The sequence below is a fragment of the Erpetoichthys calabaricus genome, chromosome 3 (assembly GCF_900747795.2).
Source record: "Erpetoichthys calabaricus chromosome 3, fErpCal1.3, whole genome shotgun sequence".
Lineage (NCBI taxonomy): Eukaryota > Metazoa > Chordata > Cladistia > Polypteriformes > Polypteridae > Erpetoichthys > Erpetoichthys calabaricus.
This window is the reverse complement of record NC_041396.2, coordinates 303,877,799-303,894,558: the sequence shown is the minus strand read 5'-3', so window position 1 is coordinate 303,894,558 and position 16,760 is coordinate 303,877,799. Positions and strand designations below refer to the sequence as shown.

The 16,760-nt window shown below is 40.4% G+C and overlaps 1 protein-coding gene across 1 annotated transcript in view; it reads left to right on the top strand.

Moving 5' to 3' along the window:
- LOC114649165 (sodium channel protein type 8 subunit alpha-like) overlaps nucleotides 1-16,760 on the top strand; it is a 442,931-nt gene that overhangs the window by 272,124 nt on the left and 154,047 nt on the right. Inside the window, exons 13-14 of the mRNA XM_051925019.1 lie at nucleotides 6,850-6,985; nucleotides 7,430-7,668. Of these exons, the coding sequence (XP_051780979.1) occupies nucleotides 6,850-6,985; nucleotides 7,430-7,668 (375 nt within the window). The remainder of the gene's footprint in view (nucleotides 1-6,849; nucleotides 6,986-7,429; nucleotides 7,669-16,760) is intronic.

Below are 16,760 nucleotides of genomic sequence, written 5' to 3'. Positions count from 1 at the left end.
TGTGCTGACTTCCATTTGACACTGTACTCTGTACACGAGGCAGTACCAGTACTACTACTACTACTGCTGGTGCTACCCCTATTTGTCCTTGACCTTAGCCTCGATTTGCTCAGACATTCAATCCTCAAGCCTTAAAAAGGCCTTAGAAAGGATAGAGACAATTCTATAATATGCAGCTTTAAACTAAGGAACTAATAAACCCTGTGGACTAAAATTATTATTCTTTCTACTAACTGTTTACTCTTTCCTACTTTATCTGCCTGTCTTGAACTACTTTGATTTAAAACCTCTTTTCCAGTAAACTCTTTCTACCTGAAAAGCTGAGACCAGTGGCTTTGTGAATGCATGAATCTCTTCTTGGTGTTCAGCTCTCCTCCTTTGAGTCCTTCATCTGTAGTTTTTATTCATCTGTGTTATGCAGTTACACCTCAGACACTAAGCTTAATGTACAGTATTGTTTTTGCTCAATATAGTTATTTAAAATTTTAAGATTTGTGACAGACGGATATCAGCAAGAGTGAAAGGGAAGGTCTACAGGACGGTAGTGAGACCAGCTATGTTATATGGGCTGGAGACGGTGGCACAGGAGACTGAGCTGGATGTGGCAGAGTTAAAGATGCTAAGATTTGCATTGGGTGTGACGAGGATGGACAAGATTAGAAATGAGGACATTAGAGGGTCAGCTCAGGTTGGACGATGAGGAGACAAAGTCAGAGAGGTGAGATTGCGTTGGTTTGGACATGTGCAGAGGAGAGATGCTGGGTATAATGAGCAAAGGGTGCTAAGGATAGAGCTGTCAGGGAATAGGAGAAGAGGAAGGCCTAAGAGAAGGTTTATGGATGTGCTGAGAGAGGACATGCAGGTGATGGGTGTAAAAGAGCAAGATACACAGGACAGAAAGATATGGAAGAAGATGATCCGCTGTGGCAACCCCGAAAGAAGAAGAAGATAGTTTTTAAAAGGATAAAAACAACCTATGCCATTTTAGGTAGGTTAGACCACTCACCATAGTTCACAGTACTGTTCTGTTTAGGTCTTCCCCACCCTAAAATCATACCAGACCTCACAAAGTAGGAGTTCAGTTATTCATATTAGACTATAATTTGATGATTTTTGTCTCTTCCAGTGAAGAGTGGCAGCAGGACATTTCCCAGCTAATTCAGACAAATAAATAATCCATCCTCAGTCTTTCTGATATAACTGAATGATTCTTTATCTGCAGACAGAAAAGTGTGCTACAGCTATGCAGCATTTCAAGGAGGAAAGCTAAACAAGCCTCCAATTAAAAAGGGGGACTTAAATAAAAATTCAGTGGCAGTGTAGTTCCACACTGATATTTACACTGTTGATGCAGCTAAGTGGTCTATTGCTCTGTACCTTCATCTGTCTTCTTCCAGTATTAGAACCCTGACACTCTGACAGGGGTATTCTGTTTATGTCGCTAGCATGATGACCTCAATTCTCTGAATTTCCAACTGTGTGTCTCTAACTGAGCATGGAAGTCACTTTCAATCTCTATGTGCACGATGCATGCCTATTAAAATGGAAATATCAAGGATAGAGCAACAAGTTACTGTACGAGAATAATGAATCCAATAAAAAACAAGTGCCTCACACCACAAGCAGTAGTCTCACGTCATCGTGTTTTAGAAAAAACGGTTTGGTGGCAAATGGGCGACAGTCAACTCGGCGAAAGACAATTCGCCGGAGAAACAACTTGGTGAAATACAACTCAGCGACATCCTTTACCAGTTAGGTAACAGTTACCTGTAGGTTCAAAGATATTTTTTAATTATATTTAAATGACAACGTGATTTAAAATGTTGAAAATAAACGTATATAATTGATGAACAAACTTTATTCTGCAGATGGAACAAACTCTATCTTACATTATCTTCTGCAACCAAAATTGCTAATCCTCTATATAAATTGTATTGATTGTAATCGTATGATAACGTTATTTAGAATACAAAAGGTGACCTGTGAGTACGGCTTAAGGAATATCTTTACTCTCAACGTATTGGGACTCTCATAAAGCAGGTGATTCTTTGGATTTTTCGGCGCCCTTCGTTGACATTTAAATGTCATTAAAAAATCTCTTTGAACCTAACTATTACCTAACTGGTAAAGGATGTCGCCGAATTGTCTTTCATCGAGTTATCTGTCGCCTAGTTGTCTTTTCGCCGAATTGTCTTTCGCCAAGTTTGTCTGTCGCCTAGTTGTCTTTTCGCCGGGTTGTCTTTCGCCCAGTTGCTCCTGAACGATACTGGATATCTCTTGGGCAATTGGATGGACAATTTGAGAAACTGCTGTGTTATTCCAAAAATCAGTGTGAGAGTTTAAATGACTTTGGTGCGATTAAAACTAATCATTTCCTTCTCAAGTTATGCGATAAGACAGCTTTAACTCACCTGCTTACAATTCACTATTGCTCTATCCTTGACTCCAGTTGAAGTGATGTAATTAAAAGATTAAATCAGGAATTCTCAACTAATATATCTTACTGAACATAGAAGTCACAATCAAGATTAGTAATATTGCTGTTGAGGTAGGAGCCTACATCTGCCGTGCAACACTTATAAGACTTATCTGAATGTGCCGCCCATAATACAATTAAACTGATTAAGCGAGGAACCACTTCCTGTATTTGTAATGAATGGAAGTGGACTGTTGGCTTTAGAACTTAGGCAATTAAGAGCTTAGCAAATACATGGATTCTTCCGAGGTGGCGCCAATTTGTCAACAGACCGATGAAGTATTGGAATGCTGTCTAATAAAATATACGACAAGCGCGTTATAATAATTCACAAGGACAGTTGCGGAGCAGTGTGTTGAGATGACAGTAGCAAGTAATGTGTAAATGACCATCAAATGCAGACAGTGGTTTAGTCACACACGGAAAGACTATACCATGTAGTCTGTTGTAGTACTAGGGTGTTGTGCCGTGTTTAGGGTTGCCAGATGTAAAAATTAGAAATACGGGACACTCTTAAAATCTCTCTCTATATTACTATATATATATAAATTTATACATGCCCCCTACACACTCAGACCAATATATTATATAAAAGTAGTGACATAAGTTTAGATAGATAGATAGATAGATAGATAGATAGATAGATAGATAGATAGATAGATAGATAGATAGATAGATAGATAGATAGATAGATAGATAGATAGATAGATAGATAGATAGATACTTTATTAATCCCAAGGGGAAATTCACAAAAATATAAAAACAAAATTCAAAAAAACATAAGGCAAGAATTTTAATGGGTTATGAGGAATACAAAAGTAAAATCATTTGAAAATTATTTAATACAAGCTAAAACAAATTCTGTAAAAGTGAAATCATTTGAAAATATTTATTTATTTAATACAGTCAGTCAGTCATTTTCCAACACAGGGTTACGGGGGTCTGCTGGGGCCAAATCCCAGCCAGCACAGGGCACAAGGCTGGAACAAATCCCGGGCAGGGCACACACACCCACACATCAAGCACAATTTAGGATCGCCAATGCACCTAACCTGCATGTCTTTGGACTGTGGGAGGAAACCGACGCAGACACGGGGAGAACATGCCAACTCCACTCAGGGAGGACCCAGGAAGCGAACCACAGGTCTCCTTACTGCGAGACAGCAGCGCTACCACTGCACCAGCGTGCCACCCTATTTAATATTATTATTATTTAATACAGGCAGTTAGAAAAAAAGTGGGCCATGTCAAGTAATAGCAACACACTTTGTTGACCCTGAATGTGGCAATGCCGATACAGCTGGAGAGCAAAACGGTAAGAGTATCGCTGTCCTCAGCCAACCATAGCCACTGAACAAGTTGCAAACAGGCAGCAAACATGCGTTTCCTCATTACATTTGGGTTATTTTCATCAAGAGAATCTGAGAAAAGAAAGTATAATTACTTATAAAGTTACAACTACAGTCATGGCCGAAATTATCGGCACCCCTGGAATTTTCCCAGAAAATGCACCATTTCTCCCAGAAAATTATTGCAATTACAAATGTTTTTGTATCCACACGTTTATTTCCTTTATGTGCATTGGACCAACACAAAAAAACAGAGAAAAAAGCCAAATCTGACATCATGTCACACAGAACTCCAAAAACCTTTTCATAATTGTGTGTAAATCGTTTTATTTCAAGCATATGATGCTCGTTTGAACTCACCTGTGGCAAGAAACAGGTCCTGGCAATATAGCAATCACACCTGAAGCCAGTTAAAATGGAGAAGAGTTGACTCAACCTTTCTGTTGTGTGTCTGAGTGTGCCACACTAAGCATGGAGAACAGAAAGAAGAGCAGAGAATTGTCTGAGGACTTGAGACTAAAAATTGTGGAAAAACATCAACAATCTCAAGGCTACAAGTCCATCTCCAGAGATCTTCATGTTCCTTTGTCCACTGTGCGCAACATAATCAAGAAGTTCACAACACATGGCACTGTAGCTTATCTCCCTGGACGTGGACAGAAAAGAAAAATTGATAAAAGACTGCAACGAAGGATAGTCCGAATGGTGGATAGACAACCCCAATCAACTTCAAAACATATTCAAGCTGTTCTGCAGACTCAGGGTGCAACAGTGTCAGCTCGAACTATCCGTCGACATCTGAACGAAATGAAACGCTATGGCAGGAGAGCCAGGAGGACCCCGCTGCTGACACAGAAACATAAAAAAGCCAGACTGGAGTTTGCCAAAATGTACTTGAGGAAGCCAAAATCCTTTTGGGTGAACGTCTTGTGGACAGATGAGACCAAGGTAGAGCTTTTTGGTAAAGCTCATCATTCTACTGTTTACAGAAAACGGAATGAGGCCTACGAAGAAAAGAACACAGTACCTACAGTCAAACATGGTGGAGGTTCTAAGATGTTTTGGGGATGTTTAGCTGCCTCTGGCAGTGGATGTCTTGACTGTGTGCAAGGCATCATGAAATCTGAAGTCTACCAAAAGATATTGGGGCGCAAAGTAGGGCCCAGTGTCAGAAAGCTGGGTCTGCGTCAGAGGTCATGGGTGTTCCAGCAGGACAATGACCTCAAACATACCTCTAAAAGCACTCAGAAATGGTTGAAGACAAAGTGCTGGAGAGTTCTGAAGTGGCCAGCAATGAGTCCGGATCTAAATCCGATTGAACACTTATGGAGAGATCTCAAAATTGCTGTTGGGAGAAGGCGCCCTTCGAATCTGAGAGACCTTGAGCCGTTTGCAAAAGAAGAGTGGTCAGAAATTCCAGTTGAGAGGTGTAACAAGCTTGTTGATGGTTATAGGAAGCGCTTGATTTCAGTTATTTTTTCCAAAGGGCGTGCAACCAAATATTAAGTTGAGGGTGCCAATAATTTTGTCCAGCCCGATTTTGAGTTTTGTGTGAAATGATGTCAGATTTGGCTTTTTCCCTCTGTTTTTTTGTATTGTTCCAATGCACATAAAGGAAATAAACATGTGGATACTAAAACATTTGTAACTGCAACAATTTTCTGGGAGAAATGGTGCATTTTCTGGGAAAATTCCAGGGGTGCAGATAATTTCGGCCATGACTGTAAATACCGTAAGAAGGTAGTAAAAATAGATTTTTATTACGAAATTTGAAAAGGAACTAAATATGGGACATTTGGGTGTCCCTGAAAGGTCAGTACGGGACAGGGGACAAAATTATCAAATAAGGGACATGTCCCATATATAAGGGACGTCTGGCAACCCTAGCCGTGTTAGCCATTATGAATAAAGTGAGAAGTCAAGCGTAATGACACCTTTTATTGGCTAACTAAAAAGATTACAATATGCAAGTTTTCGAGGCAACTCAGGCCCCTTCTTCTTTAGTCTGTTGAAAAAAGAATTAAGAGATTTGTGAAAGTGAAAACCTGTGCAGTCACCCCAAAAGTAATTTGTGGTGGATACACTAGGTTCTATTTATGATAAAACAGTAACGTGGAGATTACATGTAGATTATTCCATCAGATAAAGAAAACTAAAATTAATCTCTCCATGGTCTTTAATGATAGTTATTACTATCAATAATGCACCAGGCTCAGGCATACTGTAAATATTAAACTAAGTACACATAGACCAATAACACTTTATTACTATCTATATTGCACCAGGCTCAGGCATACTGTAAATGTCAAACTAAGTACACATAGACCAATAACACTAGGACAAAAAATGACTAGTTTCCCTTTTACATTGTACTGAAATATTTTAAAATAGAAACTAAATTAGCCGAACAAAGGATCTGAAAAAGGACATTCGATGTACCAGAGCAGACACTTAACAATCTCTTTCAACCCCAGGTCAAAGAAACAGCCAGTATACAGTGTTGGTAGGAGCCAACATATATTTAGAGACGTGCAAAAGGAATTCAGATGGACATACAGTAAGCCATTACAATAGTCTTGATTGAATGTTGTCAAAGCATTATTACATATTCAGCCTCTGCCGCAGGTAGAGATGATCCAGTATATTTCAAGTGACAAAAATATTTTCAGATCGACCTCAAATGATAGAATCACATTATTGGCTAAAATGTATTGCACACAATTAGGCAAGCAGTGGCAGTATGTTGCAGAGTACATTTAAAAGAGAGAGCAATAGAGCACACGCATGGTTTCAAAAACGGCTCTGGCAGTTCTTACATAATGACCGACTCTTAATTGTGTGACATGCAGATGACTGGACATTTTCTCATTTGCGCGCATTTCTCTTACACTTTGCTTTCATTGAGATACAGTTCCTTGCAGGTTTCCTGTCCTTCTAGACTAACAGACTGTGGGTCGCATGAAAACAGAGGCAGCGTGCCGTGTCTCTAATATTATTTCTGACTTGATAAGTTTACTTTCACAGCCCACTACTGAAGTGGAAGGCAAAAAGAAGCACTCTGGTTCTCTCATGGTGTCCGTTGATCAGCTCAATACCTCATTTGGAAGGAAGGACCGAGCCAACAGTGTTCTCAGTGTGCTTACCAACACCCTTGTGGAGGGTAGGTCCCTTTTTTCCTGAAAACCACACTTTTCAAAGCAACAAAAAATAGAAAACACTTTAGGTGCTTTCATAAGCATTCTTTAGGCCTCTTTTCTATCAAGAGGTAGCCTCTAGAGATGTAGCCAAAATCTATAAATTACCTTGAATCATCATACAGTATAGTGATTTCTGAATACTTTGGTGTAGAAAACTGGTTATTAGTCTCTCAAACATTATTCATTATTTTATGTATCAGCCTTCCTTGAGCAGCCAACCACAATTTGTCTTAAAGGTTATTTGAAAGATTGCAGCTCTTTACCTGATAAAGGCATATTTATGACTGCCTCTAAGAAAAAGAGCCACTCAGGAGCAAACACGCTGCAGTTTGTATACATGTACTATGTCTGCTGTGAAAAATGATTACAATGTTTGATTTGAATTAAGCATGTGCTTCTGTTTTCAGAGCTGGAGGAGTCTCAACGCAAGTGCCCACCCTGTTGGTATAAGTTCGCAAACACCTTTCTTATATGGGAATGTTGTCCTATGTGGATCAAGATTAAGGAGATAACAAACCTGATTGTAATGGATCCCTTTGTTGATTTAGCTATTACCATTTGCATCGTGCTGAACACATTATTCATGGCTATGGAGCATTATCCCATGACCCCTCAATTCGAACATGTGCTCAGCGTTGGAAATCTGGTAAGTTAGGTCATTTTGATAACTAGCCAGCTTCAATAATAAGTTCCATTTTTGAATGCTTAATTTGCATTGGTCCTACTGCTTTTGTAGGTCTATAGCAAAATTCAGGAGAGATTCCGAAGGACTGGAAATGTCAAATATCATCCCATTACATAAAAAGGGTGACAGGGCAGATCAGAGCAACTTCAGGCCAGTAAGCTTAACATGCATCACAGGAAAATTAATGGAAGGAATTATTAAGGATAAGATTGAGCAACACCTGGCAAGGACAGGAGTTATTAGGAACAGTCAGCATGAGGTCAGAAGAGGGAGGTCGTGTTTTACTAACAGGCTGGAATTCTATGAGGAAGAAACAAAAGGATACGACCAGAAAGGAGCAGATGATATTACTGATCTGGACTGTCAGAAAGCATTTGATGAGGTGCCACATGAGAGGTGGGCATCAAACTTAAAGAAGTGGCAGTTCAGGGCGATGTTTTTAGATGGGTGCAGAATTGGCTCAGACACAGAAAGCAGAGGGTGATGGTGTGAGAAACCTCATCAGAATTGGGTGACCAGCAGGGGGCAGTGCTAGGACCGCTGCTATTTTTAATAAATATAAAAGATTTAGATAGGAATACAGTGAACCCTCGTTTATCACGGTTAATCCGTTCCAGACTCTACCGTGATAAATGAATTTTCGCAAAGTAGGATTCTTTATTTTTGAATGGAATATTTTCGCAGAGTATAGAAAACCTGTTTACGACCTTCTAAATACGGTTAATAACATTATTAGAGCCCTCTAGACATGAAATAACACCCTTTAGTCACCATTACACTCGTATTACCCAATATATTAGACAAAATAAGAGAAAATAAGACATATTAGACGTTACAAATATCATATTATTATTATTGTACTGTACATTTAATTACACACACACACAGTTCTTACACACAACCACTAAGCTGGCACGACCTCAGTAGGAGAGTCTTCAGGTGGTGCAGTATCTTCAGCAGGTGCGTCGTTGTCTTCTTCCGCTGAAGGAGTACTAGGAGTAGGCAGTGGGTGTCCGGGTGTGCGGCTGCAGAACATCTTGATAGGCAGTTGCTGGCGCTGTCTTTTCATATGCGTGAGGAGGCTTTTGTAGGGTATTGCCATCTTTGATCATATCCAAGAGTTTCACCTTCTCCTGGATGGTAAGCATCTTCCTCCGGCGCTTAGTTTCATTGTCAGAAGGCTTAGAAAAAGCAGCACGTTTAGGAGCCATCGTGGGGCTTAGATAAAAGTTCTCAGAAAGCGGATGCGTAGTGACATAAGCGTGTATGAGAAAAAATTGCGATAGAGTGAAGCCGTGAAAGTCGAAGCGTGATATAGCGAGGGATCACTGTATAAGTAACAAGCTGGTTAACTTTGCAGATGATACCAAGATAGGTGGATTAGCAGATAATTTGGAGTCCGTTATATCGTCACAGAAGGACTTGGGCAGCAGACAGGCTTGGGCAGACTTGTGGCAGATGAAAATTAATCTCAGTAAATGTAAAGAAGTGCACATAGGAAGTAAAAATGTTCGGTTTGAATACACAATGGGCGATCGGAAAATCGAGAGTCCACCTTTTGTGAAGGATTTAGGAATCATAGTGGACTCTAAGCTATCGACTTCCCAACAATGTTCAGAAGACATTAAGAAGGCTAAGAGAATGTCAGGTTATATAGCGCCTTGATGTGTGGAGTGGGTGGCACGGTGGCGCAGTGGGTAGTGCTGCTGCCTCGCAGTTGGGAGATCTGGGGACCTGGGTTCGATTCCCGGGTCCTCCCTGCGTGGAGTTTGCATGTTCTCCCCGTGTCTGCGTGGGTTTCCTCCGGGCGCTCCGGTTTCCTCCCACAGTCCAAAGACATGCAGGTTAGGTGGATTGACGATTCTAAATTGGCCTTAGTGTGTGCTTGGTGTGTGGGTGTGTTTGTGTGTGTCCTGCGGTGGGTTGGCACCCTGCCCAGGATTGTTTCCTGCCTTGTGCCCTGTGTTGGCTGGGATTGGCTCCAGCAGACCCCCGTGACCCTGTGTTCGGATTCAGCGGGTTGGAAAATGGATGGATGGATGGATGTGTGGAGTAAAAGTCACAGGAGGTTCTGCTCAAGCTTTATAACACACCGGTGAGGCCTCATTTCCTAATTTCCTATTTCCTAACCACAGGGTCATGGGGGTCTGCTGGAGCCAATCCCAGCCAACATAGGGTGCAAGGCAGGAAACAAACCCTGGGCAGCACCTCAGGGCACACACACACCCACCCACACACCAAGCACACACAGTAGGGACAATTTAGAATCACTAATGCACCAAACCTGCATGTCTTTGGACTGTGGGAGGAAACCCACGCAGACACAGGGAGAACATGCAAACTCCATGCAGGGAGGACCCAGGTCTCCTAACTACGAGGCAGCAGCGCTACCCACTGCGCCACCGTGCCGCCCATAAGATGTCTAACTTTTGCTATATTACTAAACTGAAAAAATACAGTCGTCGTAATCTGGTTAATATGCGATTTAAGTTTAGGTCAGAGTCAATAATTAGCCTACCCCTAAATTCTTCACCTTCGCCTTGACTTTTAAACCTAAGGGATCAAGTTTATTTCTGATACCCTCGTTTTATCCATGCTTGCCAATCACTAAGATTTCTGTTTTTTCCTTACTTAGTTTGAGAAAGTTACTGTTCATTTAATCGTAAATACTGCTTAGACATTGGATCAGAGAACCAAGAGTGTCAGGGTCATCAGGTGCTATAGATTAATAAAGCCGTGTGTCATCTGCATAGCTAAGGTAAGTCACCTTGCGCTTTGAGATAATCTGAGCTAATGGAAGTTTGTAGATTGAAAAAAAGCAGCGAACCCAGAAAAGGGGATTCAGGCTGGTCCAAGTAATCAGCTTAAAATGCATCACCAGTAAGCAATCATTAAGTAAGCGGTCAAGCATCATGTGCCATGAAAAGGCATATTAGCAAAATGGTCAGTATGGGATCAGAGAGGGGACATTGAGTTTCATTATTATGCTGGAATTCTTTGAGGAAACAACAAAAGCATATGATCAGAGACAGGCATATGATATAATAGGTTAATAATCAAGCTAAAGGAACTGGGAAAAAAAGGGTGTGAGTGAGAGGAATTGTCACCATTAGGCGATGTTAAAATTGGTGTCTCTCTCTCAGTGCTATTGCCACTGAACATTTTAATATACATAAAACTTCTGAACAAAAATATAAACAGCAACCGGGTCAAGTTTGCAGATACCAAACTAGGTGGAAGGACAGATAATGTAGAATCAGGTGAATTGTTGCAACATACAGGTTTGGGTAGATTTCAGGCATAATAAATTTAGTGTAAGTAAATTTAAGGTATTACGCAGGAAGTAAAAATGTTAGATTTGAATACACAATGGGAGGTTAGAATCATAAAAGTACAATACAATACAATACAATACAATACAGTTTATTTTTGTATAGCCCAGGGGTGGGCAAAGTCATTCCTGGAGGGCCGCAGTGGCCGCAGGTTTTTGTTCCAACCCAGTTGCTTAATTAGAAAACAATCCTTGTCAATAATTACATTTCATGGCTTGTTAGTGCTTTAACTCTGCTATGTCAAGTCATTCTCATATCCTAGATTTTTTTTCCATTCTAAGGACATCATCCAAATACTTTGAAGTGTAAAACGGATGGGTAATTCTCAATCCTTCACTTTTTTCTCTTCTCTTTCCTTCCAAGTATTTAATTAAACCAAATAGTGCATGATAAATACACACAGGTGTAAAGGGTAACAAGCAAAATGGATAACTGCTGGTTTCTTTTGTCATTTGCGTCTTATTGCTAATAAGGAGCAATTAAAAACTGAGAATGCAGCTGTTTAAGACTTAAATAAGCAATAAGGGTTCAAAATCTTAATGAGGGAGATAACTAAAATGAAGCAGAAGTGTTTCTAGAGCAATAAGTGCTTCTTATTAAGCAATTGGGTTAGAACAAAAACCTGCAGCCACTGCGGCCCTCCAGGAATGAATTTGCCCACCCCTGGTATAGCCCAAAATCACACAGGAAGTGCCGCAATGGGATTTAACAGGCCCTGCCTCTTGACAGACCCCCAGCCTTCACTCTCTAAGAAGACAAGGAAAAACTCCCAAAAAAACACTTGTAGGGAAAAAATGGAAGAAACCTTGGGAAGGGCAGTTCAAAGAGAGACCCCTTTCCAGGTAGTTTGGGCGTGCAGTGGGTGTCAAAAAGAAAAGGGGTCAATACAATACAATACACAGAACAGAACAAATCCTCAATAAAAAATTAAAACATTTTTTAGAAGTACGGAGCAGAATTTAACAGTAGATGATATCGCATAATAAGATTTAGATAATTTTAGACTCCTGGAGACCTCATCCATCAAGCTGCCTCCCCCATTTGGCCACTCCACGGCTAAAACAGTGTTGGGCCAGCCAATCCGATGAAAGGACCCCTCTTTCTTACGATTCCTGCGATCCTCCATCAGAGATGACTTTACCTTAGGCAGGCAAAACAACTTGGCAGGTGGGCCGTGGCACCAAGTGCCACATTTGAGTACCGAGAAGTGAAACAGAATAGGTGAGGGTTAGTATCCAATTCTAACTCTACTAACTGTACTTAATTCTAAGTACACCTTGAAAGAAGGACCTGGAGGTATTGTGGATTCAGCACCATCTACATCCAGACAATGTACAGAAGTGATAAAGAAGGCTAACAGGATCTTAGGTTATACAGAAAGAGATATAGATTTCTATAAAGTCATAGAAATTATGCTTAAACCTTATAACGGACTATTGAGGACTCATCTGGAGAACTGTGTTCAGTTTTGGTTTCAGTATTACAAAAGAGACAGCAGTTCTAGAGAAAGTCCAAATAAGAGCCACTAAGTTGATTCTGAGATTGAGAGGTCCACTGTGATCTGTGGGGAAAGATTAAAGGAAGTGCATTATAAGTAGAATTAATACAGTGGGTTGTGGCTGTTACTTTAAAATGCATTCTCCAGCTAGAACACAGGAATACAGGGTAGATTCCACAAACAATTTGGAATGTTATTCTTCTTGCAAAGACCCTTAGGCCAGGTTTATACTTCACGCAATGCCACGCACGCTCTAGCAGATGCTCCTGCTATGCAAGCGCTTTACTGTTTATTCTTGCGCGCGTACTTTACATAAATCTGGAGGAATCCACCAGGTGGCAGTGCGAGATATCATCACAGTGTGAACAGGTTCGGCTTGGCTGTGTTGTGAATTGCCTGGAACACCCATTAAATTCCGAGGACACTATCTCTAAAAAGGATATTTAATGATTAAATCCATCAATCCAGGGATGTGTCCATTCCAGCAAGCATTGGGCATGAGGCAGAAACAATCCCTGGACGGGGCATCAGGTCATCGCAAGGTGAATGCAAAACACACACATACACTGGCGTCATTTTAGTGTCACCAAATCTGCACATCTTTGGAAGGAAACTGGAGCCCACTGTGGAAACTCAGCAGGAAATCATGTGCACTCCAGGCAGGGAATATCAGCGACGTGACTCCCTGTGAGACAGCAGTGCTACCACCCACCATGTCACCTCCACATGTGTAATTATTAGAAGTATTCATTATTTAAATGAAATTAACGACTTATCTGTAAAATGTAACATACACACTTTAATGCATTTCATCATGAAAGTGATATCCAGTATAAATCTAAAGATTCTAAATATGCAGAGAGTTGGAATATCATAAATGTCATGTGTTCTGTGTGGTGATCTATTGCTATTTGCCGCTACTATCAGGTCGGGAGAAAGCCCCAGGAAAAAAAAAGATGGCACAGAAGATGGTATGTGTCATTACAATCGGGAATATGCCACGCTTGAATATAAAAGCACCACGAATGCATCTGTATGTCAGCATTTTGCTTCACCACATCGAACCATTCATCAAACATCGAAGCTCACACATCGATCCCGTAGGATCCGCATAACGGCTTTCTGTCACATGTAGATAGTAAGCAGAGACTCTGACGTCATATTCCGACTTTTATCACACTGCGCCCCCTGACTTTTTGCTGGTACTGCAACTCGCGCATGCGTTACATTAATTTCTGAGGACCTGCTCAGAGGACGCGTCAAATGAACACTGGCAACGCGTGGCAGCCATGATGCATGCGTGTACGCATTCTGAGTGTGAAGTATAAACAGAGAAGTAAGTGACCAGGTAGTGTGGTAGAGAGTAGAGAACGTCATCATAACTCAATGTTATTTTGAAGAATCTTTCTGAATATGATTGATTGGCAAGTTTCTTGGAATGTTCTCGTCGAAATAATTCTAATGTTCTAATGCAGGAAGTTCATAAATTATCTTGCTTTGAAGTCACCCTGATTTTATACATATAATTTGAAGCAATCTGGTATTAAAAACTGTAATAAATAATTATTATAATACATTTGAAAATTATTTGATAAAAGAGGCATTATGTTTTGATGAATGATAAGTGGACAGTAAGAAAGTGAGAATGTGATACTCCTTGGATAACGATGGTAAGATACTCAAAAGTTGTAAAACTAACAAGACTGGTATTTTTACAGTTTAAACAGCTCAGGAAGATAATCATCAACTACCAGCTATCTTCCGCTGACCATCAGAATAAATAGAAATGTAATTTGGAGGGGCTGATTCTATTAGTTTCGCAGCACTACTGCTACTGAGCCACAATTCTCACAAAGTCAGGAAGTCTTTCTTCTGTCAGTGATAAGATCATATACTGTACATGAAAAGTCTTGTTAGTTAAAGCTCTGATATTAAGTATGGCCTGCAGACTGGAATGATGAGAAATGGCGACCCTGTTTGATGCGTGTAAAGTGGGGTTTTTCTTCTTAAGATAGATAGACGGGCATGTAAGGATACTCCTCGATATTGGGGATGTATAAAAAACAGCTGAGAGGGAATATCCATTGATATAACACCCTGAAACATTAATATTTTATTTGATAATTTGATTTGTCTAACTTAAAATTAAAAAGACATACAAAATATTTATCATTTTATATACTGTACAAACTTTCACACCACAATACCAGGCATCTGTGTACAAAAGCCCATATTAAGAGTCTCTGTAGTATAGCGACAGATACCAATTAAATTATTCATATTTATGCCAGTCTGTCTGTACTTTGTAACATATACAGTTAGGTCCATAAATATTTGGACAGACAACTTTTCTCTAATTTTGGTTCTGTACATTACCACAATGAATTTGAAATGAAACAACTCCGACGCAGTTGAAGTGCAGACTTTCAGCTTTAATTCAGTGGGGTGAACAAAACGATTGTATAAAAATGGGAGGCAACTAAAGCATTTTTTGAACGCAATCCCTTCATTTCAGGGGCTCAAAGTAGTTGGACAAATGAAATAACTGGAAATCAAATGTTCATTTCTAATATTTGGTTGAAAACCCTTTGCTGGCAATGACAGCCTGAAGTCCTGAACTCCTGGACATCACCAGATGTTGGGTTTCCTCCTTTTTAATGCTCTGCCAGGCCTTTACTGCAGCGGCTTTCAGTTGCTGTTTGTTTGTGGGCCTTTCTGTCTGAAGTTTAGTCTTCAACAAGTGAACTGCCTGCTCAATTGGGTTAAGATCAGGTGACTGACTTGGCCATTCAAGAATTTTCCACTTCTTTGCTTTAATAAACTCCTGGGTTGCTTTGGCTGTATGTTTTGGGTCATTGTCCATCTGTATCATGAATCACTTTGACTGCTGTATTTAGCTGGATTTGAGCAGACAGGATGTCTCTGAACACCTCAGAATTCATTCAGCTGCTTCTGTCCTGTGTCACATCACCAATAAACACGAGTGTCCCAGTGCCACTGGCAGCCATCACACTGCCTCCCTCCACCGTGTTTTACAGATGATGTGCTATGCTTTGGATAATGAGCTGTTCCACGCCTCCTCCATACTTTTTTCTTGCCATCATTCTGGTAGAGGTTGATCTTGGTCTCATCTGTCCAAAGAATGTTTTTCCAGAACTGTGCTGGCTTTTTTAGATGTTCTTTAGCAAAGTCCAATCTCGCCTTTCTATTCTTGAGGCTTATGAGTGACTTGCACCTTGCAGTGCACCCTCTGTATTTACTTTCATGCAGTCTTCTCTTTATGGTAGACTTGGATATCGATACGCAGACCCCCTGGAGAGTGTTGTTCACCTGGTTGGCTGTTGTGAAGGGGTTTCTCTTCACCATGGAAATGATTCTGTGATCATCCATCACTGTTGTCTTCCGTGGACGTCCAGGTCTTTTTGTGTTGCCAAGTTCACCAGTGCTTGCTTTCTTTCTCAGGATGGACCAAACTGTAGATTTTGCCACTCGTAATATTGGAGCAATTTCTCGGATGGGTTTTTTCTGTTTTCGCAGCTTAGGGATGGCTTCTTTCACCTGCATGGAGAGCTCCTTTGACCGCATGTTGTCTGTTCACAGCAAAATCTTCCACATGCAAGTAGCACACCTCAAATCAACTCCAGGCCTTTTATCTGTTTAATTGGTAAGGACATAACGATGGACTTGACCACACCTGCCCATGAAATAGCCTTTGAGTCAATTGTCCAATTACTTTTGAGCCCCTGAAATGAAGGGATTGTGTTCAAAAAATGCTTTAGTTGCCTGACATTTTTATACAGTCGTTTTGTTCACCCCACTGAATTAAAGCTGAAAGTCTGCACTTCAACTACATCGGAGTTGTTTTATTTAAAATTCATTGTGGTAACGTACAGAACCAAAATGAGAAAAAAGAGTTGTCTCTGTCCAAATATTTATGGACCTGTGTAATTCGTGCAGGTTATTTTGAACATTTGAGACATTTAGGCGACCTGTTTGAGAAAAAAGACTTGAATTCGTCAAGGATAATCTAGGGTTAGAGCAGTATAGTGGGTTAGGTACTTTCAAACCTCCACTTGAAGGTAATTTTAAAAAAAATAACTACATAAATACAACCAGGCATTCAGAGGAATGTGCGGAGGATACCAGCCAGTAATTTGCTAATGGCATGTTATTTTTCTGTGGTTTGCATTGGGCATTCCAAAATAGTAAAGAAATGAGTTTCA